A 27,600-nucleotide genomic window follows, 5' to 3' on the forward strand; every position below is an offset into this window, starting at 1 on the left:
GAAACAGCGGCAAATAAGACTGATGGAGCTTTTCCAAGAACCATCACATCTCTTTAGAATGAGTTACTGCTTCTAGAGATCTTGTGATCTAAAGACTGAGAATGACCACCTACATATACAGTTATGATGAAGAATATTAATTGTGCAGTCATCAGCTACACTTACAGAGATTGTCCCAACTTAGATTTAATTTTGCAATTTGTCCAATATTCACTTTTCCAACTCTTACAATCACCTGGATGTCTGAGAATCTACCTTGACAACTCTGAGTGAAATTCTGAGGACTTTTTGCCTTTAGACTTTGGGACGTCTGAGCTCACATTGGCCATCACCTACAGTTTGTCATGAGTCATATACACAGCGACAGTAATGTGTTTATGACGATAAACTGCGGAAAACTTCAATGGCCTGTAAAATAGTACACTGTAAGGGACTTCAGGTAAGTTCTGACGTATGGTTAATATTAGAACTGGTAAGTAGACGGCCATTTAAGAAATTGCTGTCATGGTCACTTTTATTTGTAAGCATCGCCAGGTTAAAAGATTCAAAAACGTAATGTAAAATACACACAACTTACAAAGATGGCATGTTAGGTTTGTGACAAATTGTAATCATATTAATAATTTATTATGTTTCAGTTTGTTGCAAGTATTCATTATATTAAATCTTAATTATTTACATGTATCTAAAATCGTTTTTTAATTTTATTTTCATTTATTTTTTCCGACGTGCGACGTCATTATCGTGCGCCGGCATGTGGACAGGTCAGAGCAGAGGGGTAACGGGGCTGGTGGACGCCGGGTAGCTTGTCAAATGAACTCTTTGCGGTTGTTGATTAATCTGTCTCACAGCGATCATCTTTTGTCACAGAGAACGAGGCGCGACTACCGAAACCGCCAGCAGAAATGTCGTACTGCAGACAGGAGGGTAACTTCCTTTTTTTATTTCATTCATTTTCCGTCCACGGCTGAGCAATGTCATCGAGCCAGCCACCATGCTAAGCTAACATGTAGAAACAGCGAGAAGTTACCGTGGGTAACTGCGCGTTAGCTAACTGGCTACGAAGGTTAGAAAAACCACCAGAGGTAGTGACGATAAGTGGGCTCTGGCTGAGGCTTAATAGTGATTATTATTAGTAAATCGGTTGAACTGTCAAACTGCTATCGGTTGTTGCTGTGAGGAGAAGCTTAAACCGACCCTGGGATCGTAAGTGATCACAGCATGCCAAAAACTGCTCTTCGCTTCTTGTTAAAGCTGTAGTACCCTGTTTATTTGAGTCTAATAAACAAATAAATAAATAGTGATAACGTGCAAATAGACTAAACTTAATGTCCGTGCAGCGAAAGAGCGTCTCAGAAACGTTCTTGTAATCCAATAATGGTGACCAGAAATGTTTACAGTTTATCAGGCCCGACACTAAATATGAATAGCCTAATAATATATTATTGCTTCTGAAATATTTAGTATTTCAGATAGACTGCAATTGGCGTGATTTACTGATTAGTTTTACAAATAACATAAGGCAATTGTCTATTTTCCACTTATCCTGCAGTCTCTAACCTTTAAAATGTAATCTTCATGAATGAAATCAAGACATTTTGATGCTAAATCTGCATGGGTTTCTAAAGCCATTTTGACTGGTAAACACATCTGTATTGGTTATTATCTAGGGCACAGAGCAGGTAAAATAATGCAGACATGATTTTTTTTAGCAAGCAATCATTTTTTTGCCACAACACTACCAAGTGTCACTGTCAGCCACAAAACAGTAATAACAGCAATACATTTTAAATTTTTGCAGTTATGACAAACTCAAAATAAGCATCATATTCAATAAGCCAAGACCAGGTTTCCCACCTTCAAAGTTTACCCAATTACTGCTTAATTTTTTTGTTTCTTTATTGTCACATAAGGTAAAGATCGCATCATCTTTGTGACGAAGGAAGACCATGACACACCAAGCAATGCTGAGCTGATTGCAGATGATCCCAATGATCCGTATGAGGAGCAAGGTTAGTGTTGTAGTCTTTGTGGAACTGGTTTTCTACATTCTTCGAAGAGTTACTCCAGTTATTTAATACTTTATTGTTCTGAAGTTGAGGAACTTGATTTTAAAGAATGATTTTAAGAAAGAACAGATGCTGAGAGAACTTGTTTTCTTTGTTCCAAAAAAATTAAAGATCCTTGTTTTTTGTGTTTCTCATAACACAAAATAGTCTAATCTGTCAATAAGCAATGTTTATACCACATTGAAGTTTCATAATTATCAGTTTCTGAATTGTAAACAGTGTTTATGACCAGATGTTCTTTGTGATTTAGATTATTAATCTGCCACATTGACAGTTCCTAATGTGAAAGTACCTGACAGCTGCACATGGATGCCTTCCTTCAGTCAAAGACACTTGTTCAGTGTCGTTAAGTCCTTATTTAATGGCCAATGTGATGAATATGCTGCAGAGCATTTTAAGAATCAGATGACCAACTTTGTAGTCATACCACCGTTTTGATGATGTCAACACTTGCAAGTCACAAACATGAGAATGTTTACTCTCTAATGTCCATCCAATATGAGGACACACATCTTTAAACTCTTTTCATTAATCTCTGATGCAGTTTTTTTTCATGAAAATTTTTGATCTTCAGACCATAAACTGTATATGCAATCCTCTGGGACTGAAAGGCAAACACTGAAACAGCTTAAACCTGCATTCTCTCTAAAGTTCAGCAGAGGGCGACGACTCTGGTTCTGAAAAGTCAGATAGTTTGTTAGTCTATGAGAGAACCAATCTGCCTCATTTGATTTGTAAATTCAGTTTCCTGTTGTGTTTATGGTTTCAGTTGCTAGTTTGAAGCCTAATCCAAAACAGGATAGTGCGTTTTGTAAATTATGGCCCCATTTAGAGGAAAATAGACAATAAAGCAGGGTATGTTTTATGGAGGAGCTACCCTGGGATTGATGGGTATCGACATGTCGTGTTCTTAAAGTTGTGACTCAAATCCACCACTCATGGTTGGTCTGGAAGGAGCAAGATGGTCACAACTAAACGCCTAACTCAAAGCTTCAAATTATGTACCATCTTTGCTTCTGACTGATTGGTAACTCAGGTGATATTGTCATTTTTAGACAGCTTCCTCCAGGAACAGAGAAGACGTCATATGACACTTTATAACTAAACTGCTCTTGTGTGGTTTCTTTAGGCCTAATCCTGCCAAATGGAGACATAAACTGGAACTGCCCTTGTCTGGGCGGCATGGCCAGCGGACCCTGTGGGTCTCAGTTTAAGGAGGCCTTCTCATGCTTCCACTACAGTAAAGAAGAGGTGAAGGGCTCCGAGTGTATCGACAACTTCCGTAACATGCAAGAGTGCATGCAGAGGTATCCTGAGCTCTACCCCCAGGAGGAAGACAAAGAAAGCTCCTCCCAAGGAGAATCCAGCTCTGGATCTGACTCCGCTGCCCCATCTGACAATTCTGCCTTAATATCTGAGAGTGACTCTACTCCAGCAGCGGCCTCGTCTGACAGCACTTCACCTACAGACAGCCAGATTGCCAGCTAAAGTCAATCAGTCTTCATTTACAGGCTCTTGTTCTCTTTGTGGAAGCACTGGCCAGCATAAGTGACTCTCTATGAGGAGCTCTGATGGTCTTGTCTCCTGTTCAAACCCTTCGGAGAGGACTTATCAGCTCAGCTCTGACACTGATGGGAAATACTACAGGCTGTCAGAGAAAGACTTGCAGAGAAACGTAGCGTATATACAAAAATATAGGCTGCTTTGTTTGCTGAGCACTTACAAATCATTTACTAATGTGATTACTGACGGTGGGCCAAGCTATTTGCTGCAGGGACATTAGCTGAAAGACTCACTTTATATGCAATAGAAATTTAATTTGCTGCTTGTTTTCTAGTTCAATCAGAAAAGCTGTTTGTTAGCATCAATTGTGTGTGTTTCCTGTAATTGTCAGCAAGCCAGGAGAATCTTTCAACTCTGATTTATAACTAATTATTCAGTTTGACAGAAATCTAAACTAATCTTGACATGTGTTAATTTTATCAATATTATGCTATTATTTTTACCTCAGTAAAAAATAGGTTTTGACTCTTAGTTCTATTTGCTTTCCATCACTTTGGAGACCAAAATGCAAATTATCAGTCAGAAACAAAGGCTGCTGTGCCGTTACATTATAATGTTTTCCGTTTGTTGGCACCTCGTAGGAGCTTCAGGGTCTCCATCAACATCTGTTGCAGTAGAAATAACGGTTGGGATCGTTCTTACATGACTTAGTATCTGACCTATCACGTTTACGTGTGACTGCCCAATTGTTTTTTGTTGTCTCAACACTGTCTAGAGTCTTCACTTGGACGTTGTGGTCGCTGTTCACTGTCATTCAGGCCTTGAAGGACTTGATGGTTTTTCTCAAAAATGTCTGGATTAAAATGATCATCTAACAATTTCAGCTTTCAGTTTCCTTTTGTTCCAAAGACAAAGAACAGCATCCCTGTTTTTGTGGGATAAACATTTACATTTATTACATAGTCAACAGGAGAGAGATGGTAGATTGGATCATAATATGGAACAAAAAGCCCGGCTGGATGTGAACGGGGGATATTTGGATCATGACCTGTGCCTTAATGTTAAGGCCACCAGGACGCTTTGCCTCCTAAATATTAAGTAATATTTAGGAGCTAACACTAAACTTCGACAGTTCACTCTATGTAGTTGATAAAGTAGCGTCATCTTTTGCACATTACTCTTTGCGTATAAAAAAGAGAAGATAAAATATTCACAGAAGATTTGTTAGACAAATCGAGGTATTTTACCAACTTGTAGCCTGTTCCAAAAGGGAACTGGCTCATTGCTGTGAGATGACAACAAACAAATTAATTTTACAAATTAGTTTTGCAGATTTGCATATTCAGTCTTGAGAGTTGGGTACAACACAGAGACATTTAGTCCTTCCACTGAGACAGGAGTTCACTCTTTCATGAGTATTTTGTATTGTACACTCACATGTGAGACTGATCACGAGTTTGACTCCTTGATCATTTCTTTCTTGATGATCGTGATTTTCAGTCCGTTTTCTGAATTGTCCTATGAGTGTCTTGTGAAATCTTTTGAAGTGTGTCCCGTGTTTTTGGCCCATATGGATCATGGGCATCCATTCCTCAGACCCTCTGATATTAAGAGACCTAATCGAGGTGTCCATGGAACCACAACACTCTGCATGGTGACCAGCAAACGACCTTTTCCGGGCTCCTCTGGGCCGGCAAGCAGGTACTCTGTGCCTGGTCAAGGTAAAGAGCCAGATGGTGTAAATGTCACTGGTTGATCATCTCAACTGTTCATCTTTCATGCTTAACAGTTTTTGTAGAAAATGTTGAAATACTGGCTACTGAACAGTGCTGTGCTTCATGTATACCTCCTTTGTCATGTCGTCAGCACGTCTTACCTGGGTTCAGTATCGGGCAGGTACAACCACGGCTGGTCCAGGACAGAGGATAAATACTGATTGTTCCCAAATAAAGCGCCACCTGCCCTGATCGAAGGACCTTCCGAACTTTGACTTGCACTTCTGCGTGACTGCCTTTGTCATGAGCGGACAGCACACTCGCCTTGATCACTGCCACGAAGAAGAAAAGCCACACTGCAGGTCACAGTTTATAGAACAGTTTTTCAACAAGTCCAATTTGTGCATATTTCTTACCATAATCATGTTTGGTCTTACAGAAGTCAGACACACTTCTCAGTTTTTTCTCCTTACAGCTGCACTTCCCTGTGTACAAATCTTTAGTTATGCTCTGGTTCACTTTCATTTCCAAGTTTGATCCTCACCATGCAGATGACCATCACCTGTGTAATGCAGAGCAGAGACTGCGAGCTCCTTCGACCACTGAACATCGTCTTCAATTGTGAACATGTGATCCAGGTCAGGGATTCTTCCACCAATGGGCACATTTATTACTTGATTATTTGTGTAGCTGTAAATGGGAAAAAAAGAAGCATAAAGGCCCACTATTAGCAATTATCTATATTCAGTTAAGTTTAGCCTTCTGTGCGTTTGGTGGAAAATACTACCAGAGATTAGGAGTGTGTCTACCTGTCCAGACATTGCCCAGTGGTGGGATCACAGCTGTGAGGACAGGCGCAGGTTTTGCAGCCTTCCTCTCCAAAGCCCCAGTAGCCAGGCAGGCAGTGGGTGCAGCTTGTGCCACCTACACCAGGTTTACAGTGACACTGACCCGTCCTGGGGTGGCACCAAGGTCCCTCCTCTCCAGGCAGAGGGGGCAAAGAGCCCTGGGCGTCACACCAGCAGCCTGGGGAACACGGACATGAATACAGGTGTTATGAATTTGAAATATGCCAGCAGATGGAGCTACAAAGCCTTTGTTGTGTGACTTCTTAACATTAATCATGAAAGCTGCTTTGGAACACATCAGCCAATCCAAAGCCGCAGGAAGTGACTTTTGTCCTTACGTGTGCAGGCGTGGGGGGATTTAAGGGGCAGGGATGGGTGGCGGTAGTAACCATGGCGACAGCGCTGGCATCGACGGCCCACAGTGTTGTGCTGGCAGTTGTCACAAACCCCCCCACTGGTGCCGCCAGAGGAAATCCACGCCCGCTGAGAGAAGTGACAGCTGTCTGCGTGGCCATGGCATTCACACTCTTCATTCAGAGACGTAAAGGTCAGCGCAACAAGAGACAAAATGTGGACATCAGAGAGTAAGTTAACACAGTACACGATGGACGATTTATTTGATGAGTCTAAACAGGACTGCTTCTTTGTATTTGTTTGCAGTTTGTGTTGACACTGACAATACAAGACACAATTCAAAGATTAGACCTGTCAACAGGAACACAGTAAAACAATAAATATTAATTTGAAAAAAATTAGTGAAGCTTTTCTGCCAGAAAAGAATATGTTAAAAAACAGATTAAAAATGGCATGTTTGACAACTGTAAAAGCTGTAATAATGGTATTTTTTTTAGCTGATTTAAATCACACATTGTCAAAGAACTATTTGGGAAAAATACAGGTATTCAGTGTTATTCACAGTTTTGACCAGTTTTTTTGGCTGGTGACACGTAAATTATTAACTTTTGTGATTTTAATTAACTGCGACAGACTGGCGACCTGTCCAGGGTGTCCCCTGCCTTTGTCCGAGTCAGCTGGGATAGGCTCCAGCACCCCCCGCAACCCTAATGAGGATAAAGTGGTGTATAGAGAGAATGGATGGATGGATGGATGGATGGATGGATTTTAATTAAAGAGGGCTGCACAGGGGTTAGTGGTTAGCCCTTTCGCCTTGCAGCAAGAAGATCCCCGGTTCAAATGCCGGCCTGGGATCTTTCTGCATGGAGTTTGCATGTTCTCCATGTGCATGCGTGGGTTTTCTCCGGGTACTCCGGCTTCCTACCACAGTCCACAAGTATGCTGAGGTTAATTGACTATTCTAAATTGCCCGTAGGTGTGAATGTGAGTGTGATTGTTTGTCTGTACATGTAACCCTGTGACAGACTGGCGACCTGTCCAGGGTGTCCCCTGCCTTCGCCCGAGTCAGATGGGATAGGCTCCAGCACCCCCCGTGACCCTAGTGAGGATAAAGCGGTGTATAGAGAATGGATGGATGGATTTTAATTAAAGATTATTTATCTTTTTTAGTCCTTAAATACATATATTTTGTTTCAAATAATAGCAAATATCTGTCAAAAATGGTGATATTCGTGGCTGATTGAATTATAATTAAACAGTGTAAGAACTGTTTGGAAAATCACTGATTTTTAGTTACAGTTTTGGTCTGTCCTTTTCAACAGTTCACATGAAGATTGATATTTTTTTCTGTGTTTTTACATTGTTAAATCTGTAATTTAACAAAGCAGAGACAATCTGTAAAATAACAGTTAAGAAATATTGATATAACATCTGTACACTGTAAAAATTATGTATTTTCACAGTCCAACATTGCAAAAGAATAAATTACTATTCATACAAGTACATATTTTTTAATGGACATCATTTATAATTTTGGCCTGATGTTTTCTGTAATTTTACAAGTTGTCATTTGAGATTTATCAAAATATGTAAACACTGTAAAACTGCTGAAATTGTTTCAAAAATTATAACTGAACAGCATTATTTTTCTTTCTCTCTTTTTTTTTTTTACATTGAATAAGAGGGTCCAAGCACTTTGACACAACTCAGAATCAAAGGTAAACTGACCAGAGGTTAGCAGGACCATGAAGGCATCTCTGAATAGGCCTTGAACTTATATTTTTTAAAATGACTAGCTGTTTACGATTGTTGCCTCTCATCCACCCAGCAAAAGTGATTTAACTTGAACTTGGGTTTCAGTGTGCTGCTTGAGCAAACTTTGTCATGGGGACACTTTACAATGTCTCCCCCCCCCTTTCTTTACCAGCAAAATGCTAACTCTTTGATCTGACAGTCGTCTGGTCCTGATGTTGGCCACTCACTCTGACAGGGGTTGGGCTCCCCGCTGCTCCCGTTGGCAGGCCTCCAGGGACGATCGTTGTAGAGTGGCGCACACTTCTCACAGTGATCCCCGGCAGTGTGGTGAGCACACAGACACCTACCAAACACCTGGAAGACACATCTGGATCTGCTCAGTTACTTCACCCACGTTAGCACACGTCATAGACACCTGCTGTCTGGAGACAACCATAAAATACATCCAGGCAGGTGGTGGAAAAGTGGAAGTCAAGCTATTTAAGAGTCTTTCCTTGGTGATTTTTCTCTCTCTAAGCACATTTTACATCTGGACCAAACATTTCGAAATCTATGTTCTGTGAGTCTTTAGTGGAACTTTGGCAAAAACTGACCATCATCTTAGACATAAACACACAGGAGAAGCTGCTCACCATGTTACTGTCTTGTCCGTTGACTTGACTGTTGTTGTACGGGACACAGTACTCAGCATGCCCATGGCACAGGCAGGTCCCTCTGGCCAGTAAAGTATAAATGGCATAAGGTGCTGAGGCTGGATTTTCTGTACTGGGTGTAGCTGAAACTGTGGGGCCTGTCGGTTCTGCTGAGGGGTCCAGAGATGCAGGACAAGTCTGAGCTTTTAGCAGTCTGATACGGAGATTGGTGAGGGTCAGACGGGCGAGAGCCTCCGCACTGTAGGGGTCGAGTGTTTTAGCACTGGTGGGATATAGTGTACGAAATATCACCTGGAAGGAGAAAGAAATCACTGAACAGCACTGAGCCACACATTCTGATTCGTTACATCTGTGGACATATTCTCTTACCTCGCCTCCACTGCAGGGTGCAGCATCAGTGTAACGAGATGTACACAGAGAGCCTGGCACATTAAAGTCATCGGGGTAACCAAACTCCATACTGCAGTTGTGCGCAAACACCTTGACAACTTCCCAGGTCCTTCCAAAGTCTACAGAACGTTCAATGGTCATAGTAGCAGGCCGCGTTGACCTGAACACCAACACAACATGAGACAGACAGAACTGTGTTTCCAGATCCAGGCGTATCTCGTCCTGCTGCTCCTGCCCGGTGATATCGCCACCTGATGCCCACCAGGTATCTGGATGCAGGAAAGGATCATCAGTCATGTGGGCAGGTGGGTGAGCGTCCTGGTGGTGGAGGGTGCTGTTGTTCCCACAGCAGCTTGAGAGGGTGAGGAGGGTCCTGCCACTAGCCAGGTTCCCAATGGGTGGGCTACAGGCATGGTCCACACATCTAGAATCTGACACAGAGGGTGAAGGAGAATCAGCACACTTTTATGATGTGACAGAAAACTTTTATTAAGTGTAGAGATAATGGGGGGTTTGAGGTCAGTGCTTTATACGTGCTGACAAAGTGGCAGCTAGCACTTTCCAGTACTGACATCATGGACAAAACCAAAGTCCTTCTCTTTGTGTTAGCCATGAATATTTAATTTTCCAGACCATTGTGCCACTGCTGCTGCTGCTGTGACAGAATCCAGCCCTTTCTCCAATAGAAAGCATTAAGGCTCTCAGGTTACATGTAATGGTAAGACACGAGGCAGCCACACTATCAAATATATTACGTTTGATGTTTGTTGTCTTCTACGACAACAAAAATCAGCAAGTGAAAAGAGGAAGACGCCATGAGCTCATCTTTTTCATAGTTTCAACACATTTAAGCAAATTAAACTTGGCCTGAAACCAGCGTAAAAAGTTAGAGGGTATGTTTATCCTCAGTGACACAACTTTTTCAGAACTGTAGCATCAGCACAAACACACCACGGTGCGCCTCACCTGCTCCGCTCCGCGTCACAAATAAAAACAGCCAACCGAGCGCCACCAGCATCTCATGGCGACCCGTCCCGAGCATGTTAGACACTACCATCCTTGTTCCTGCTGTGTTTACAACATACACGGTGCGATAAACGCCTTCCTGCAGAGATGAGTCCCAACATTCTATGTAGTCTATTTAACAGACAAACGCATTTCTCTGCCAATTACGCATTGCGCAAAAGTGTCCAGATGAGGCCAGGAGTATTTTTCCGATGTCCTCTCAGGAATATTTGTTGACAGCTGAAGTTCAAATCATCCTCGGGGATCGCTAAAGTGAACCTCTCCCGGATAAAAGTGGATTCTGCCTCCTTGGTGCAGCAAAAGATGGATCGTTGGGTTTTCCAAGAACGTTCCACATTTGACTGCGATTTTAAAAACGAAATGTTACCAATTGCCATTTGATGGCTATTTCTCGTCCTCTATTTTGCGCCATGAAACGCAGCCTGTAGGCTAATACATTCATGGAAACGTTTCTTTTAATTTCCAGCCAAGCAGAGGGCTTTGTGCGCCAGCCAAGTCCAGCGCTCTACGCGTTTACGCACGAGGGGACTGTGCGCTCTATTTATACATGGCTGCCCTCCGCCCACACACACAGAGAGACACACACACACTGTGCGGATGCCGCATCAAAACACCTAAAGTGAGAGAGTGGATTATTTGTCCAATCGGCCCCTTATTCATCCATGGTGACTCCTCCGAAGGTCGTGCGCACAGGAGAAGAAGCTTGCAACTGGCACGAGTTCGTCAACAAGGTTAATATGAACCAGCCGCGCGGCGCATACCAGCTAAAACCAGGTCCCTCCACTAACCAGGACCTCGCAATAGAGCTGGGAAATTAGTTTACCTTCTTCTGCCCTCCTGTTTTTCAGCTGCAGTAATTCCAAGTTACAAGTCTCTTTGAAGTCTCGCGGGGAGAAACCTGAGCAGGGAGACAAAAATAGTCGTCAGAGCAGTTATTTGCAGCTTGATGGGCATTGTGGCACCAAAAGAATCTGGCAGCTTGAAGCTGCATGCAAATGAGTTGGACAAGAAAAGAGCCTTTCTCCCATCTGCCTGCCTGCCTGGTTGCATTACTGTGTCATTCTTCTTTATAACACTGAATAATAAACACATGGTTTCGTACATGACAGTCCTTCTTTTTGAATTCTTTTCAACCACAGAAAACGTACAGTCCTCTGCTGAGCCTGATGTATTTTCCTTCCCTGGCACACAGTCTCGCTAGTTGGAAGAATAAACACAGTGTCTCTTCAGTTTTATGGCTTAACTTCAAATGCAGGGGATTCAGAAAATTGGAATAGACGCACAGAATTGGATTGGTTTCCATAAATGTCTTCAAATTGTTTATAGACCTGCCTGCTTGCTTTTCCCCAGAGAGGAGATCAAAGGCAGAATTAGTAAAGACTGGAGTGGACCAGTGATGATGATGATGATCTGTGATATGTTTGTGCTGACAAAATACAATACGATGTTGTTTTCGAAGCACCCAACAGTTTACTCATTATTTTTTCCTTATCAATCTCGATCAATCAGATTTTTTCTAATCTGTCTAAAAGTTTAGGCTTGTTTTCTTGCTGTGTCTCTCCTCACATATCATTCCATTTCTATCTGCTGTACATTTATCTCTGTTCACCCCTTGCTGCTTTGTCCTTTCATCTCTCTGTCCCCCTGATTTCCACTCTAACACCAGCTTGGGTCTGGCAGGCCTTCGTACAATAAAACCCTCAGAGGCTGGCCTTCATCTTCACACATCTCAGTTTCTGCCTTTGTCTCACTCCAGTGGTGCAGTATATGCTAAGAATAGCTTTATGGGAGATTAGCCTAATGGCGTTTATGAGGGATTAGCTGTTATCTGGTAATGCTAGTGGCACACAGACATAGTTACTGGCTGCTTTAGCCTGATTTAGAGTTAGTTCTGGCTAAATGGGACACATGGAAATGAGATTCACATCTTTTCACAGGTTACTGGTGGGGATCTGCGTGCGTTTGTGTGCTTAAGGAGGAGGGGTAATGGATAAAACATACAGGCAAATCATCAGCGTGGTCCAGCCGTGGAGAAAGTTCACACTGTATCTGAGTGTTCTCTGATCTTGAAAAAGGCTCTAAAACTATAGGTTTCATTAAAGTTATTGAGGTTTCGAGTCAAAGTTTGCAGTGGAGCCATAAAACATTTTTAAGAGCAGCAAGTGTGATAAACGCCTGTACAAGTAAACTACATCCAGTTGCTCATTTAAGCTGTAGAATGCAAAACACATTCAAAACTAAATTGACTAAATTCCACCTAAAGATTGTTTTATGTGATATAGGAATGCAGACCCACCCACAACCAATAAAATGCTTGTTTAGAATGTGAACATACAAACTGGGATAAACAATGTCATCCTCACGGCTGTTTCCAGCATGTGTTGCATTCTGCGCCCTTAGAGGAAAAATGTCTCTTTTTTTTCACCCGGTACGTTTCAGCAAATACTAAGGTGTATTTCCATGCTCAGGATATTATCTTCATCAGGACTCCCAGCTGTGAGAGGTCAAATACCAGCCCTGAGAGGTCATGGGGATCTCCTATCTGCCTCATGACTGCCTCTCTAATTGCTCCTCTTTCTCTCATTTACAGAGCTTAATGGGGGTCTGGGGTTAAAGAGACGAGGTCAAACGAACAGAGACCTCGACTTCCCTCCCTTTAGGTTTGTCCAGGCTGCTGGTACGTGCACACACTGTGTCACCCACCACTTCTCCCTTCACGTCTTCTCTTCATCTTGGTCTCCTACATTTCAGCGTATTTGTTTCTCCATATAACAAGGAGGATTAAGCTGCTGCCTTATGTGACCTTACTGCATGTCGACCACAAAAGCCAACACGATCAGAGCTTGATTTGGTTTTCTGGTCTTCACTTTGCTTTTGCTATGGCAACACACAGTAGGATCTCATATGACGTTATCCACTGGCCACAAGAGTAACCAATAAATGCAGCTGCTAATAGGGTGTGCGTGAGTTAAGCACTGAGGTCACACTTAATTGTCTTGGCGGATTTTTAAGGAGATGCTTGTTTCTAGCTTTCACAGGGCAAACTACATGGGACTGGGGCCAGATACTGTATAGAAAGCCTTGGTTAGACAGTCATACTTGTAAAGATTACGTAAAACAAAAGGAATTCCTGAATAATTCACCCTGAAAACTGTCACTTGACATAACTGAAAGGTCAAGGTGGTGTTGTGCCATGAGGTGATCATCCCCCAAAAACTGATTGTGCATTTCCTGTTGAAGCCGCTGCTCAGTTTATTTACATCTTCATCTGCGTTTGTCTGGGTGAAACAGTCATAACATGCAAATACAGCTTTGTAACTATGTCTGTGGTAACTGCAAAAATGTTTGAGACACTTTAACGAGTCTTCCAAAACAATGATTTTGCCCAAAAATATGTGCAGTTTATAGCCTAATCTGGTATTACATTAGGATGATTATAGGTAGTACTGTGTTTGTTTAATGTGTTTGGTATTTCTAATGTCCTTCTTTTGACTATTTTACCGATGGTTTACCGATGGGTTTTACATCCGCAATTGAGAATTCTTTCCTTTTCCTATTATCCTGTGAGCTGTATTCTTTAAAATATAATTTTCATGAATGAAATGAAGTAATTTTGATGCATTTATAACATTTCAATCGTAGTCTAGAAGCAGCTGTCACAATAAATGTCTTAAAGTGGGGCTTTAAAGCTTTTTTAGCTGATAGGCAGGTTAATGCCATCAACATTAAAGGCAGAAAGCAGATCAAATCATGGAGAGACATAAGATCAATTGCTCCCACAGACATCCATCCATCCATTCTCTATACACCGTTTTATCCTCACTAGGGTCGTGGGGGGTGCTGGAGCCTATCCCAGCTGACTCGGGTGAAGGCGGGGGACACCCTGGACAGGTCGCTCCCACAGACAGCAATCAGTTTATAGCTCAACAGGGCATTGGGGGTGTTTATTTCAAGTCCAGTCCATTGATCAGAACTTACCCTCAGATGTTATTTAAGTCGGTCCGTTGTTTGAATTTATCATCAGTGTGATAGAGGATAACTAGAGTGAACAAGTGACAAAGAAAGTCTGTTGCACTGCTGATGTTGGTTGTAATGATTGTCATGTTTGCTAAATTGCGCCTTCTCAAATCTACTCCGTTTGTGTGATTTTGGTCACACTCATGTTCAAACGTTACAGGTTTAGATTGCTTGGTGCCTCTTTGATGTGAGAGAATGAATGACACAGATTAAGCTGTCAGGCCAGAAACTGATAGAGGCCAGATGAGGCTGGATGACAAATCAAGTCCTCTGTGAGACTCTGGGGCATGTTGCCAAATAATGCGTGCATCTGTGAGCCTGAGTGTGGATTTGTGTTTGCTCGTGGAAGAGTTATGGTCGTAAACTCTTACATATGTGTAAATGACAGAAAACTATGCGGAACTGTTTCCGTTTATTCTTTATTAATTCTTAACAAGGAGGAATCTGAGGAATGTTAAAGAGTGGCTCACTTGAAGAGGCTGCAGTTGAGTGCCGTTGACTTATTTATAGCTGAAACTCCTGTTTAATATTGAACAAATTAACCTCCCACCCGCACACACACATTCCTATTCCTGCCCCCTTCGTGTTTCTGTGTGACTTCTTTATATCCGCTTAGGATGTCGTGAAACAACAAGATTCATTTTTGCGTGTCACACCAACTCGCTCACATAAACACACAAACACATGCAGGAACGTGGATGCAAACAAACACAGAGACAATTACTTGATAACTCTTTCCGTCGCCCACCCACAAATAAAACTGGAATGCCCGCACACACTGGTTTTGGACCACAATAACACACAGAGACATGTGTAACAGATTCCACTCAATGCTTTCCTTTTCTTCCAGCTCATATGCACACACCCACTTAGATAAAGCCGCTTATATAATGATTTATTTTAAGTGCCCCAAACAACTTCAGTGAATTCAAAGGACATGAAGTTTGACATAAAAACATAAGCAGCTGAGCAAAGACATCTCAATAATTAGGCGGTGCTACATGATAGACACTCAGCATCAGTTACCAACAAGCGGTTTTAGTTGGAGTTTTAACTTCGCTTCACTGAGATGCTCCCACTATGTTGAATATTTTTATGGGCTCTGACTTTGGTTCACCTACGAAAGTCACACTAAGAAATGGAGCAGATAAAAGGAAAACTCAAACGCAGCTGCTCGATGTCCCAGGACACAGGTTGGGGGTTCCAGACTGTTTTCCGTGTCTGGCCACTTTGCTGCTTTGAGGCCCTTCTCAACTCATTAAACAAGTCTTTATGGGCACGCATGGTCTACCTGTGAGTCACCCGCCGATGGTAGCAACTTCAATGTACAGTCAAGTACAAAGGTCACCGTTAAACAGCAGCACTTTGAGTGACCAGGCAAGATCAAATGTCAAATCTACATGCGGGTAGCCTCATACAGATGTTGCTGGTATCTGCTCTGCTCTTATAAAATGCAAAGTCACAAAACATAATGATGTTAATGTGGCATTTGCTGCCCTCGTGGTGCTTCTGCTTGACCTCTGACCTGACACTAGTGGCATTCATTGACCACAGTGGTGCTTTTAAACAAAAAACAGAGAGCTTTGAAAATTGTAAGTGGTAGGTGTAAATGAATCTTACAGTGTCTCCAGGAGTCTGAGCTCCATAGTGTCACTGTGTAAACGAGGAGGAAGACTTTATTGGTCAAACATAAGAGCCCAGCATGTGTTGCCTTTTTTAATATAAGTAAACACAGTTTTAGTAGATTCCAAAGAAAGCTTAATGAGGCTTTTCCCCACTGCATAGTTCTGTATGTTTCCATTTGCATACAGGCAAATGCAAAATAAAATCGCACTGTAACACGAGGGTGTGCCCACATTTGTGGTTGGATTGTGGGTTTCGGCAGAAGAAAAGAGGTATGTGGGGAATATGTACAACCATTAAGCTCTCCTGGCTTTCCTAACAGTGTGACAGTAAGAGGGGTACAGGCAGTGTTTGATCCTATCAGCCAACATCTGGCCCCCAGGAGGAGCTAAAGTTAGCAGCACATGCTGATGTCATTAGTGTAAAATAGGAGTTATAGGCAGTTCAGAAAAGCATGACACTCACAACATCTCCGTCCTGTAAAACAGAAGAAATGGGGGGAGAACAGTGGATGAATAGTTTAAGGTTTAGAGGATGAAGAGAGGGAAGACAAATTATACATATGGGTGATTATGTAAGTGTTTAATGTTATTTGGAGGCTGATGTTCAGTCAGATCTTTTCTGTCAGTGTCTCTGCTGCTGGGCTGAAGTGAGCAGAGAAAGAGGATGGATCAACTCTGTAACAAAGCTTGTTTGTGTTTAATCAGTTCAATCTAGCCAGAGCTGCTGACCACATCTGTCCAATCACGTAGCATCTCCATGGTGGCCTCCTGGCTCCAGAGATGGCCGCAGCATTGTCGCCAAACACTAAGAGGCAACTGGGTTTTGAGGGCCACCACCTCATCACAGACTTGTGGTTCTTGTGAGGTTTTCTTTGGAACCTTGGGGCCGGATTCAACCAATAGCGATGCCATGTGTTAATCATTAATAAACTGCTGTGGTCAGGATGATTTGAGTCCACTCTGATATGATAATATCATTATTAGTTGTGGGTTGTTTGGATCCTTGGGGAAGTCTTTCATTTTCATTTCCTCTTTGGGTGAGGTCACTGCTTTGCAGACTGAGCGCATTGAGAGGACGCCAATGAAGTGGAACACCTCAAACTAAACATTTCAACAGGCCCATCTTGATTAATGACCGATTGTTGCACTGACTTGCAACAGCATCCATATCAAGCTGTTCTGTGCGGATCTGACCTCTGCTCTTTGGCTCCACTGTAAAGCATTTTGTTCATGACCTTTAGTACAGCAACACAACCAGACGCAAAACCTCCTACGCCCTTGGATCTGATTTTCACACAGGCTACACACATCTTCTGTGACTCTCTGCGTGGCGGGATGTCCTTCACAAGTGACATGTGAGGTTTCGGACACATGAGACCATTCATTTGTGCTTGGCTACCCAATGTCAGGCTGCTGTGATGGGTTTTAACTGAAGAGGCCAGGAGCAGGAGCAGGGGCTGCAGTGCATGATGCCTGTGATCTACCATGGGAAACAGACGAGGTCATGATGCCCTTGTGACCCAGGAGTGTGAGGATCGCACGGGTCAATGGGGTTTTCCCCCTTGAGGACATATTCAAGCTTTCATGAGTGTGAATGGAGAAGGTTTCAAATTTGAGCCCAGGAGAGTGTGCATTCCAATCAGATTCCATTAGATTATAATTACTGCCATTGCCATCACTATCTTCACCAGGAGCAGCGTGGGAGGTGAGTGTTCTGCTGCTTACCTGTGGATGGTGATGGCATGTGAAATAACTGTAAGTATGCTCACAGCTTTCAATACTTATCTCCTACAGACTTAACCTACCTTAGATAGGTACATTATGTATGTACATTTAACTTTCGGACAGACTGGCGACCTGTCCAGGGTGTCCCCTGCCTTTGCCCGAGTCAGCTGAGATAGGCTCCAGCACCCCCCGCGACCCTAGTGAGGATGAAGCGGTGTATAGAGAGAATGGATTTAACTTTTCAAGCAACAACTTAGTTTTGCTTTCACTATCAAATGCTTTTATCCAAGTTATAGAACACAGAAGATTATTTAAACTAGAATTTACAGACTGGGAAAAAGGTTTGAATGATAAATGGTCCAATCAGCAAAGAAAACTGTCTTCTCTACAGGGGATAGTTTGCAGTTTACTGTATTTTAATTGCATTTTTAAAATTACTGCCATGTCTCTTTGTCTTCTTTTGTTTTGATTATCTTACTTCACTTCCTTATTTTCACCCTCACCAGTGTATTGACAATTATTCTGATCCTTTACTTAAGTACTAGTAGCAACACTACAGCATCTGTATCACTGTATAAGGTGTTCACAGTACAACTTTTGTTTTTAATTTATTTTATATACTTTATGGATCTTGCAAGGGATTTTGTCTATCCTTGCTTGTTAAGAAGCTTGGATCAAGATGCAGATACAGCCACACTAAGGTACTCCTGATGCGTGTGCATATGCAGTCTATGGGTGGGTGAAGGGCTTTGCTTAATCAACAGATACAGCCCATCACTTTTGGGGCTTCTAATCAATAACCATAAGTCTTACCTTCTGTGCCACCATCATCCTAAAAGCCACATCCCAAGTATGGGTCAATCTGGATTCCTGACATTAGAAGAATATCGATGTAACAATGACACTAGACTAAAAACAACGTTCCCTGACCTGGAATCGAACCCGGGCCGCGGCGGTGAGAGCGCCGAATCCTAACCACTAGACCACCAGGGACCTACATATTGACATTCAATACATCATCAATTTCGACGCCATCTAAATATCCAATATTTTATAAATTTTGTCATGAAGTGTGGAAAAAAAACCTGTGATCACTGTAACTAAATTTAGGACACATGCGATTTTCAGTCAGCCTAATTGCATGAATATGGTCATAAAACGACCCGTGAACATCAGCACTTTGTCAGGGTTGGACTTATTGGCTGTGTCTTGCCTGAAAAAGAATTGCCAGAGGAACTGAAAAATCCGACTGTGCGACTCACAAAGGAAATAATACAGGAAGATCTATGACCAGCTTAAAAAAAATCAGTGGATATACAGAGGGTAAGGAAGCAAGAGGTTGTTTTAGCCACGTCTTCAACTCTTTACATATTGTTGAATATTTTCATACAAATATGTTTTAACGTATTTCAAACTGAAATGAAATAAGGAATCTGAAATATTGGAGTAAACTAGAAGCGTCTTCAAGCTGCACTTCTATGTTTCAGTCTGATGGGCTACGCGTCTCTATCTCCATGACAACCGTTGCCACGCCCACCGTCAACATACCGGTAGTTAACTACCCCTTGCAAACTGAGATTTAAACTGAGGTATGCCATAATTAATATCTCCGGTTATTTACAGAATTAAAGAGGCAACCGCTCCTTACTTGTTTGTTTAAGATAAATTTGTCCAAGAAAAAAAAGCTAAGGTTAACTAAGTAGCTGATATTTAATAGACCGTGTTTTGTAATTCTGCCAGTAATAATAACCGCAGCAGACGTCGGTTATAACTTACAAAAAGTTACACAAAATGCCGTGTTTGTGTGAGGAGTTTTAATTACCTCTAACGCTACATGATAAGTATACTGAACTAAAAGCAAACTAAATGCAGGCGTCGTCGTTCACACATTAATTGTGATATTCTGCTTCCAGATGGAGGATGAAGAAAAGAACCACCACAAATCACACACTTCACAGTCATCACAGACGTCCTACTTCTGCCAGGGTGGAGATACACCCAAAGTCCAGATTCCCTATGAAACCCGTCCCGGCGAGATCCCCCGCAAGTTAGCGATAGAAAGGTATGTTCTGTTTATGTGCACTATGTATGACAATAGAGGACATTTTCTAGAGTATATACAACGTGGGACCAATTTGACGGACCTTCTGGCAGATAACGCATATTTAGTGTTTTTCTCTTATAGTGCAACAGCTTGTAAAATGGAGTCACTAAGTGCTGTGTTTTAAATTTCTGTTGCTGTGACGTAAATACTTTATATATACTGTGTTTTTCAACAGATATCGAAGGGAATACTTGAAGGTAGATTTTGAACAGCTTCTAGCAGGAAAACGTATAGCCTCTGATCTCCTAATGCCAAAACATCTGAACAATAGTGATGAGCATGGGACTACACCAGATGATCCTGTTTCAGCCTACCTCCCACTAGAGGTGAATATATTACTGCTGCAATCTTCTCTGACATTTTTGAATCCCTTCCTATATTAAGGTCTTCAGTACCATGACACACTTCTCACTTCACACCTCTCCTATGTTTTTTCTTGAGATGTTTGACAATGAGGAGTATGACTGCAGGACACCAGAGGACTGGCTTGCTCTGGGAAATGCTGAGGGATCACCTGGACAAAAACCTGTTCCTGCAAAAGCTCTTCTGCCTGCTGACGATGAGACCCCTTCTGGTGAAATGTCCCTCTTATGTGTAGACATATATTTGTTTTTTTTCCTATTTTGTGATGGTGGTCCTTTTCTTTCTCTTTTGAAGATGACCCTCAGAGTCCACCCCTGAGGTACAGCTGGCATGTAGTTGGGGTACTAGACTATAGCAAAGAGAAATGTCAGTACCTGGTACAGAAGGTTCACCAAAACACTAGACAGGCAGATGAGAGCAAAAATCCAAACAAAAAACACAGAAAGGGTAAATCCCCTGGTTGTTTTTTATGTCTTTGTACTATAGTAACATGGCATTATGTCAGAATTTTTCTATAGTACAGCCAATGAAATCTCTGCTGTCCGTGACCATGTATCTATGCTTCCAATCACCCTCTGCTGCATAGGAATAAGCCTGTTGGTAGCAGGCAGTAAATACTGGGTGCCCAGGATCAGGTTGTTATTCAGGGCTGAGGACCCACTTGTCTTTGTTGAACGGATCCAGTTTGCTCTGCGCTACAGGGAGCACACAGAGGCTCTGATCTTCTACCACTTGTCTGTGGAGTGCATGCCCATCTGGCCGGGAGCACCATCTCTCAGCGCTGACAGTCTTGAGCACATGAAAAGACTCGTGCTATCAGCTCCTGGCCTGAGGCTAAAAAAGTGAGCCATGTCATGATGTAATTTTCTCTTTCTTCAGTGTAATCTGTTTTATGGTGGCTCTTCTGAATTGAAATGTTAACAAATTGGGTGAATGAAAGAACGATTATGTGTGCAGTTTGGAGAATTGTATAGAGGACTTGGAGAAGGAGATCAAACTGGAATATGATCATACTATGAACTCCATGATCTTTGAAAAAGTAGTGATGAGCCATCCTGAGGAGTTTCCACACATCACCCTTCCGCAGAGGGACTCTGAGTGTGTACCACAAACTGGTAGGACAGTTGGCCTTGTACACATTTGTTTACATTTATCATCCAGTATGTAGTGTCACGTACAGAATCTAAGCCCTGGTTTGTTTTTCTTGTACAGGTTGCGTTCCAGTTCCTCACTTTGACTATAAGAAGAGGCGAGATGCATTTGTCTTCACCTCTATGCTAACAAAGCCAGAGGTGATCTGTGTGTTATCCAAAATGTGGTCTGAGTGCAACAAAGTAGTAACAATGACGCTGTTCAATGTCACCTCGGTCACGCCTCTTCAACTGGACGAATTTGTAGACATCCAGTCTAAAATTCACACCAAGGTACAGAAGTAGTGACAGAGTATTTAGGTGCCTTCTGTTTTGAAAATGAAATAATCGTAAAACTAATTTCACTTTGATAGCACAGTTCATTCATGAAATGCTTAACTTAAATTCAAAGAATCATAGTACAAAAAACTACGATAAACCCAATAATGAGTTTGATTAAAAAGACAGGATAAAATAACTGTTAAGTGAAAACACTCAGCGAGACGGCCGTGGATAAAAGAGAGCCCTAAAGATTTTGTTAAACAGTGTCAGCAGATTTAGAGTTTGGGAAACTTTTAGTCTCTGACTTCAGAAAAACTCAAAATATTTGTGTCATAGGAAGTAAGGGACCAAACAAATGCATATGTCGTAACCATGGGACCTAAAACAGGCATTTAATTATGCAAATACAAATGTAAGAAAACTGGTTTTGTGGCACAGAAGTAACAACTATAAATATCGTAAACTACGGGGCCAACATAGCATTAATTTCGTTCAAACAGGAATTTAAATGCATAATTTCCCATCATCATAATGCAAAATTATTGAGACAAATATGGCTTACTGGGGAAAGGCCTGTACACTTTTGATGCATTTGAATTTAACTGTGGATATTTTGTTGCTGATGTTGGGAATGACCAGAAACACAAACTGACTAGGGTTTCACATGAATAAAAATCTTTTCCTCCTTTTCCAGACAAACTCGTTGCTTAGGACGACATGGACAGACACTCTGAGAAACAACATTTCTAGCAAGCTGGCAACTACTGGCAAGGGCGCCTACAACATAAACGAGTCTCACTGGGAGATTTACAAGATGTCCAAACTGTACAAACTGATGACTGTGGTCCGTTTGAATCAGCAGGATTCTTTGCGTCATCTTGTGCTGGATTCACTGGCCAGCCTGACTCAGCTGCTGCTGGACGCCTGCCACAGTGTGCTGACGTGTCCTCAGGACCTTGTATGGGGGAGTGACCTTCTCACCAGCCCCTACAAGTAGGACAGAGTGCATTTGCACAAATTTTCATAATTTTTTAAAATGTATATTCAGGTCCGTTGGAAATATTTCTCCATTATCCTTATCTAGGCCAAAGAAAAATCCTCTGTTCCTTTTGGATTTAGTTCTGGACCAGACTGGGGTTCATTACAGCACTTCTCTGGGGATGTTTGAGACATCAATTGTTACACTGTTTGATAAGGGCATTCAGGCTACATACAGTGTCCCACAGCTTGATAAGGTAAAATTAATATATGCAATCACCTGAGTCACACAACATTAAACAAAAAATTAAAATGTATATGCAGTGCCAATAAAAAAGTATTCAATGCCTTGAAAGTTTTCCCTTTTTATTGCTTTTCAGCATTGAATCGTGGTCTTTTTTAAACAAGATTTTACAGAAAAAAGACTGCTTCACATTAAAATAAAAGCAGGTTTTTAGAAAGTAATTTTAAAAGATTATTGCACAAGTATTCACCCTCTTTATAATGACTTATGCAGGTGCGGAAAATTGGGAGTAGATGTCACACAGTTAGTGAAATGAAAATGGAAGATGGAAGAAATATGGTGACAATTATATTCACAAAGACCCAAATCAAAGGGAAAACTTTCAAAGGGAGTGAATACTTTTTATAGGCACTATAACCGTTCATAATGCGTTATTGTATCCCTGGATGATAATAATGACAAGTGTACAATGAGTGACAAGGATGCTGAAGATTTTTCTGTTTTGCTCTTGTCCAACCCAGTTTGTGATGAAGAATTTGTTTATTGGTGATGATCCGTTGCTCGAGTCAGTAAAGTTGTGGGAACCAGAAGTAACTGAGCTGAGAGAAAAAGTCCGCAATGCTCTGATACAAGCAGCTATACCTCTCAGGGCTTATGCTGCTGAATACGAGAAGCATTTAGAGCTACACAACTTGGACGTGGAAACTCTTCTCAAGTAAGTTTGAGTTTTTAAGAAGGTTAGAATTGCGTATCAAATATCTCTCAGCTCTCTCATAAGTGAGAGGATTGGGGTCAGCCAGATTTGTGGTATATTCAGTCCTATTGGATGAAATCATACTTTGTTCTGAATCATTCCTTAGTTCTGATATGAATCTGTTATTTGGCTGCCAGATCTCATAATTTCGAACAGACATCCCAAGAGCTGAAGAAAGAGGTGGAACAGCATTTCAAAGAAAAGGAGAGGATTGAACTCTCCTTGCCATCCTCCATTGTGATTGGTCCATTTGTTGTCCATGTGGAAGGTGTACGTCTGTCTCTCAGCCAGAAAAGAAAGGCTTTAGCCAATGCACTGCTGGACAGATTTGTTCTGAAGCTACGCAATCAGATCGATAATGTAAGTTGTTAACTTAAGGTTTTGTTTTTTTTGATACTGTGAGTGTTATGTAATGAAGTGTTTTGATCATTTTCTTTACAAAATACTTAGATTTACTGCATCGGATAAATTATTTTGTGCTGCGTGTCATCCTGCACCGAAAGTGTTATGTTGTGTGTTCAGGCATGTGAAGAGTGTCACATTATAAGCAGAAAGCTACATGAGAAACCCAACAGCATTGAGGAACTGACTGAAATGAGGGAATGGATGAAACAAATCCCAGAGCTGCTCAAGAGTTTCAAGGTGCAAACTGAAGGGATGAGGTGGGTATTTCGGTTAAATTGTTTCAGCCCGTGAGTACAACTTGTTTTTCAAATCTGTCCTCAACAGGAACATATTGACAAGATCTTACCAGACTATGAGCTATTTGAAGAGTTACGCTACTGTCTGACAAATGAGGAGTTTAACAAAAAGTAAGTTTTAATCATCATGCTAGCATCTACGTTTTGAAAACTAAGATTACATTTTTTTAGATGTCATATGGGATGTACTGTTGAGTGATTTGTTATGAAAAGTGGCTTATCTGTGCAGGTGGACGGCCATTGGATGGCCTCAAAGGATAATCAACCAGATTGAAACAGCGACTCTCCGGCATGTGGAGGATGAGGAGAACTTCTGCAAGATCCATCTAGCTGATCAGAACAACCTTGAGGAGCAACTAGACTCTCTACAGGTCTGCTGAGTATAATCGATTTTATTCTGTTCGTCAACTACAGGACTACTTCCAGATGAGTTTCGAATAATTTTCTGATTCCTCTTCAGAGATATTGTTGACCTCACAGCCTGATATACAGTTGACTAATCTTTGTACCTATTTTTTAGGCACAAAGGTTACTAAGTTTGTTGGAATTATTTGACTTTAAATCGCTATCACTGTTTGTAGATGTATGTTGCTGGACTTGCGAGCCATTCGGACACTGATCGTGCCCATGAGACTGCCAACAAAGTTAGACATATAAGCGAGAAACTTATCAAATGCCAGACTACGGCCCAAAAGTACAACACCAGATCACATCTGCTTGGTTTGCCTGTTAGAAATGTAAGTGAAAGGCAAATGGATTTTTATGTAATTTACTCATTCCAGAGGTTTTAAAAACTACCAAGGATATACATTTGACATGGTTTCATTGACAAAATCTTGTTATTGTTACAGTATGACCGTTTAGAGAAGTTGATGAAGGACCTCCAGCTTTTTAAAGACCTTTGGATCACCACCTCTGATTGGCTCCAGTGGACTGAAAGCTGGTTCAAAGACCCGCTGTCTTCAATCGACCCTCAGCAGCTTGAGTGCAGCGTCACTGATGCCCTCGAAAGCATACACAGATGTATTGAACAGTTCAAGGACATTCCTGGTAGGTCATACATCTATTACTGTTCAAACCAGTCAAACTGAGGTGTCTGATTTGTTGTTTCATTGGCTGCTGTCTATGTCTTACGCAGCACTAGACTGTCAAATGGCGGCAGCTGTAATCCACAGCAAGATTGAAGACTTCCGTTCTTACATACCTCTAATTCAGAGTCTGAGGAACCCCGTAATGAGGAGCCACCACTGGAAGATGCTTTCCGAACGCATTCAGATTAAAGTTCACCCCAAATCCAGCTTGACCCTCTCCTGCTGCTTGGAGCTCGGCCTACAGAACCACATGGATGACATAGTTCATGTGGCTGACGTGGCTGCGAAAGAGTACAGCTCCGAACAGGTACCACTGAACAGTAACCATATTCTAAATGCAGTGTTGTACAAAATGATCTGTGTAGAGCCTGTGAAGAATGGAGCGTCATTGCTTGTTTTCATTTTCTGAAGGAAGAAAATGTAGATGTTTAAATGCAGCACAAGACAGTCATGTCATTTCTACAAAATAGGTGACTCTATTGCAAGTAGAAGAGTGAGAGAACATGGTGATGCATATGGAGGACAAAACTTTATGCTGGAGAAATGAGCTGGAAAAATAGGAAGCCACATATATGCGGTTTCCAATCAACTAGCAGCCTCCAGAAGGATAAAAATAAAACAAAGGAAAGAATGGGAAAAACTTTCATTTACTCCAAACAGCTAAATCATAGCAGTTGGTGTGGTGCTGTGTTGTGCTGCCTTCAGATCAGACCACAAACCAGAGTTGACAAAGTTAACAAAAAATACACGAGTTTCATAAGATCCATCCAATAATGCCTCAACTCGCAGTTCCACCATCAGTGACCAACAATAATCATTCAAAATGAACAAAGCATGTGTGCTTCTGTCAATATTTATCTGAATTACTTTCAGTTTGATCTCACATCTATCGTCCAATGAAACTTGAAACCTAACTCATCTATCACATAAACGAGTGGCTTTTGGGGCAATCCTATTTAAGGTCTAGCACAAGATGACCTTTTCCAAGGAAAAAGTCTGACAGGTGACGACATATAGGACTTATTGTCCTTTTAATGTATTGTTTGTTTTAATCAAACTAATAAACTTAGCTTCAAGGAGAAGTACAATTCTGTAAAATTAAATGCAATATACAATAAATCAAGTAGTGTGCCTCTAATGTCCACCTTTCTACATAAAACAGCTTCCATGTAGTCAAGCAGGGAGCTGATGCCTCCTAACAAAAACATACTGTTACAAATTAGATGTTCAAGAAAATAAGAATACTTTCCTCTTTTTCCAGGACAGATGAAATCCAGAGCTTTTGCTGCTGAAAGAAGAGGATGATCAAACATATACATTGAGAAAATATATTTTAATCATAGGTTGGCATAAACTGCACTGAAATGTGACATTGCATAAGTAATGACTTTCACACACATCACATCTATAGAAAATATGTGATTTATAACAGACCTGATGAGTTGTATTTCAGTTGTTATGTTGAACGTACCAACACGCATACAGAGTTAGAGGGCAATGCTGCCATCTCATGGACAGTCAGTGTCTGTAAAACAATGTTCACGTTTACAAACTGCCACACAACACGCTTGTTGGTATTAACTTTAATGTCCCCAACAGGAAACAGATTTTACTTAATTTTACTTACTTCAACTATTTAGTTTGTCTCAGTGTGTGAACTATCAAAAAGCAGATACAACTTTGTAAAGCACTTATTTTGGCTTTTTATTTCTCAACATGCCTCTTAATAATAATATAAATAATACAAAAGGTAGCCACTGTTGTCAGCTTTCAACACCACAGAAAGTTAGGTTAGTTCTTCTGTTTTGTTTTACAGCTTCAGCTAAGTAAGTTTTTTTTTTCTAATGTTTGAGTTTATGTGAGTAAAGTTATATTTCACTGCTGTGATTCAGTGTTGATGGAAATTACAACATGCTGGTATGTATTAAAGTGTGATTATCAATCATCCCTGTGCTTGGATCATACATCTGTATCAGCCAAAGTTTTACACACAATGTTACTGAAAATACAGACAAGTATAAATGCACATATACATATCATATGCACTAATAACATCAGGAGTCATTATTTTCATATCACTTACATTCTCCTGTGAAGAGACTGACAATTTGATTATGTGAGAGCTTGTAGGGCTGTGGAATGGTGCGGATAGTGTTTGAAATCATAAAAAAAAAAAAAAAAAAAGGTTTTGTGTGGCACGTAGCAGACAGGAGCTTGTCTGACAACTTTGAGACCTAGCAGGTCGATCACTCAACAGTTTAAAGGTGGAGTAT

General features: G+C 41.3%; 3 protein-coding genes and 1 non-coding gene across 8 annotated transcripts; 2 read left to right on the top strand and 2 right to left on the bottom strand.

Moving 5' to 3' along the window:
- The first annotated feature begins 739 nt into the window (after positions 1-739).
- Positions 740-4,450, top strand: LOC110955281 (mitochondrial intermembrane space import and assembly protein 40-like). Its single transcript, XM_022200211.2, has 3 exons — positions 740-927; positions 1,914-2,012; positions 3,199-4,450. The coding sequence occupies exons 1-3, from the start codon at positions 906-908 to the stop codon at positions 3,555-3,557; spliced, it is 480 nt and encodes a 159-aa protein (XP_022055903.1). The 5' UTR covers positions 740-905; the 3' UTR covers positions 3,558-4,450.
- A 50-nt stretch (positions 4,451-4,500) lies between these two features.
- Positions 4,501-11,295, bottom strand: si:dkey-202e22.2 (netrin-4). 2 transcript variants are annotated; one of them, XM_051948441.1, is made up of 10 exons: positions 11,137-11,295; positions 9,267-9,718; positions 8,877-9,188; positions 8,472-8,598; positions 6,474-6,662; positions 6,097-6,313; positions 5,850-5,977; positions 5,704-5,772; positions 5,449-5,619; positions 4,501-5,284 (listed from the first exon to the last, which is right to left on the bottom strand). In XM_051948441.1, the coding sequence occupies exons 2-10, from the start codon at positions 9,582-9,584 to the stop codon at positions 5,148-5,150; spliced, it is 1,668 nt and encodes a 555-aa protein (XP_051804401.1). In that variant the 5' UTR covers positions 9,585-9,718; positions 11,137-11,295; the 3' UTR covers positions 4,501-5,147. The 2 variants fall into 2 exon arrangements, with proteins under 2 accessions (XP_051804401.1, XP_022055902.1); XM_022200210.2 differs by lacking the exon at positions 11,137-11,295 and adding an exon at positions 10,254-11,044.
- Positions 11,296-18,601: 7,306 nt separating this feature from the next.
- trnae-cuc (transfer RNA glutamic acid (anticodon CUC)) lies at positions 18,602-18,673 on the bottom strand. Its single transcript has one exon. It is a non-coding gene; the product is annotated as a tRNA-Glu (tRNA).
- A 503-nt stretch (positions 18,674-19,176) lies between these two features.
- LOC110955297 (dynein axonemal heavy chain 1-like) lies at positions 19,177-27,272 on the top strand. 4 transcript variants are annotated; one of them, XM_051948788.1, is made up of 19 exons: positions 19,177-19,269; positions 19,594-19,742; positions 19,960-20,110; positions 20,226-20,358; positions 20,442-20,594; positions 20,734-20,989; positions 21,105-21,262; positions 21,360-21,571; positions 22,254-22,552; positions 22,644-22,794; positions 23,303-23,496; positions 23,673-23,895; positions 24,058-24,177; positions 24,265-24,347; positions 24,466-24,607; positions 24,818-24,973; positions 25,088-25,286; positions 25,375-25,634; positions 26,589-27,272. In XM_051948788.1, the coding sequence occupies exons 2-19, from the start codon at positions 19,594-19,596 to the stop codon at positions 26,595-26,597; spliced, it is 3,048 nt and encodes a 1,015-aa protein (XP_051804748.1). In that variant the 5' UTR covers positions 19,177-19,269; the 3' UTR covers positions 26,598-27,272. The 4 variants fall into 4 exon arrangements, with proteins under 4 accessions (XP_051804748.1, XP_051804746.1, XP_051804747.1 ...); XM_051948786.1 differs by having other exon boundaries at positions 26,594-27,272; XM_051948787.1 differs by having other exon boundaries at positions 25,381-25,634; positions 26,594-27,272.
- Positions 27,273-27,600: the final 328 nt, after the last annotated feature.

Source organism: Acanthochromis polyacanthus, chromosome 5 (assembly GCF_021347895.1).
Source record: "Acanthochromis polyacanthus isolate Apoly-LR-REF ecotype Palm Island chromosome 5, KAUST_Apoly_ChrSc, whole genome shotgun sequence".
Classification (NCBI taxonomy): Eukaryota; Metazoa; Chordata; class Actinopteri; family Pomacentridae; genus Acanthochromis; species Acanthochromis polyacanthus.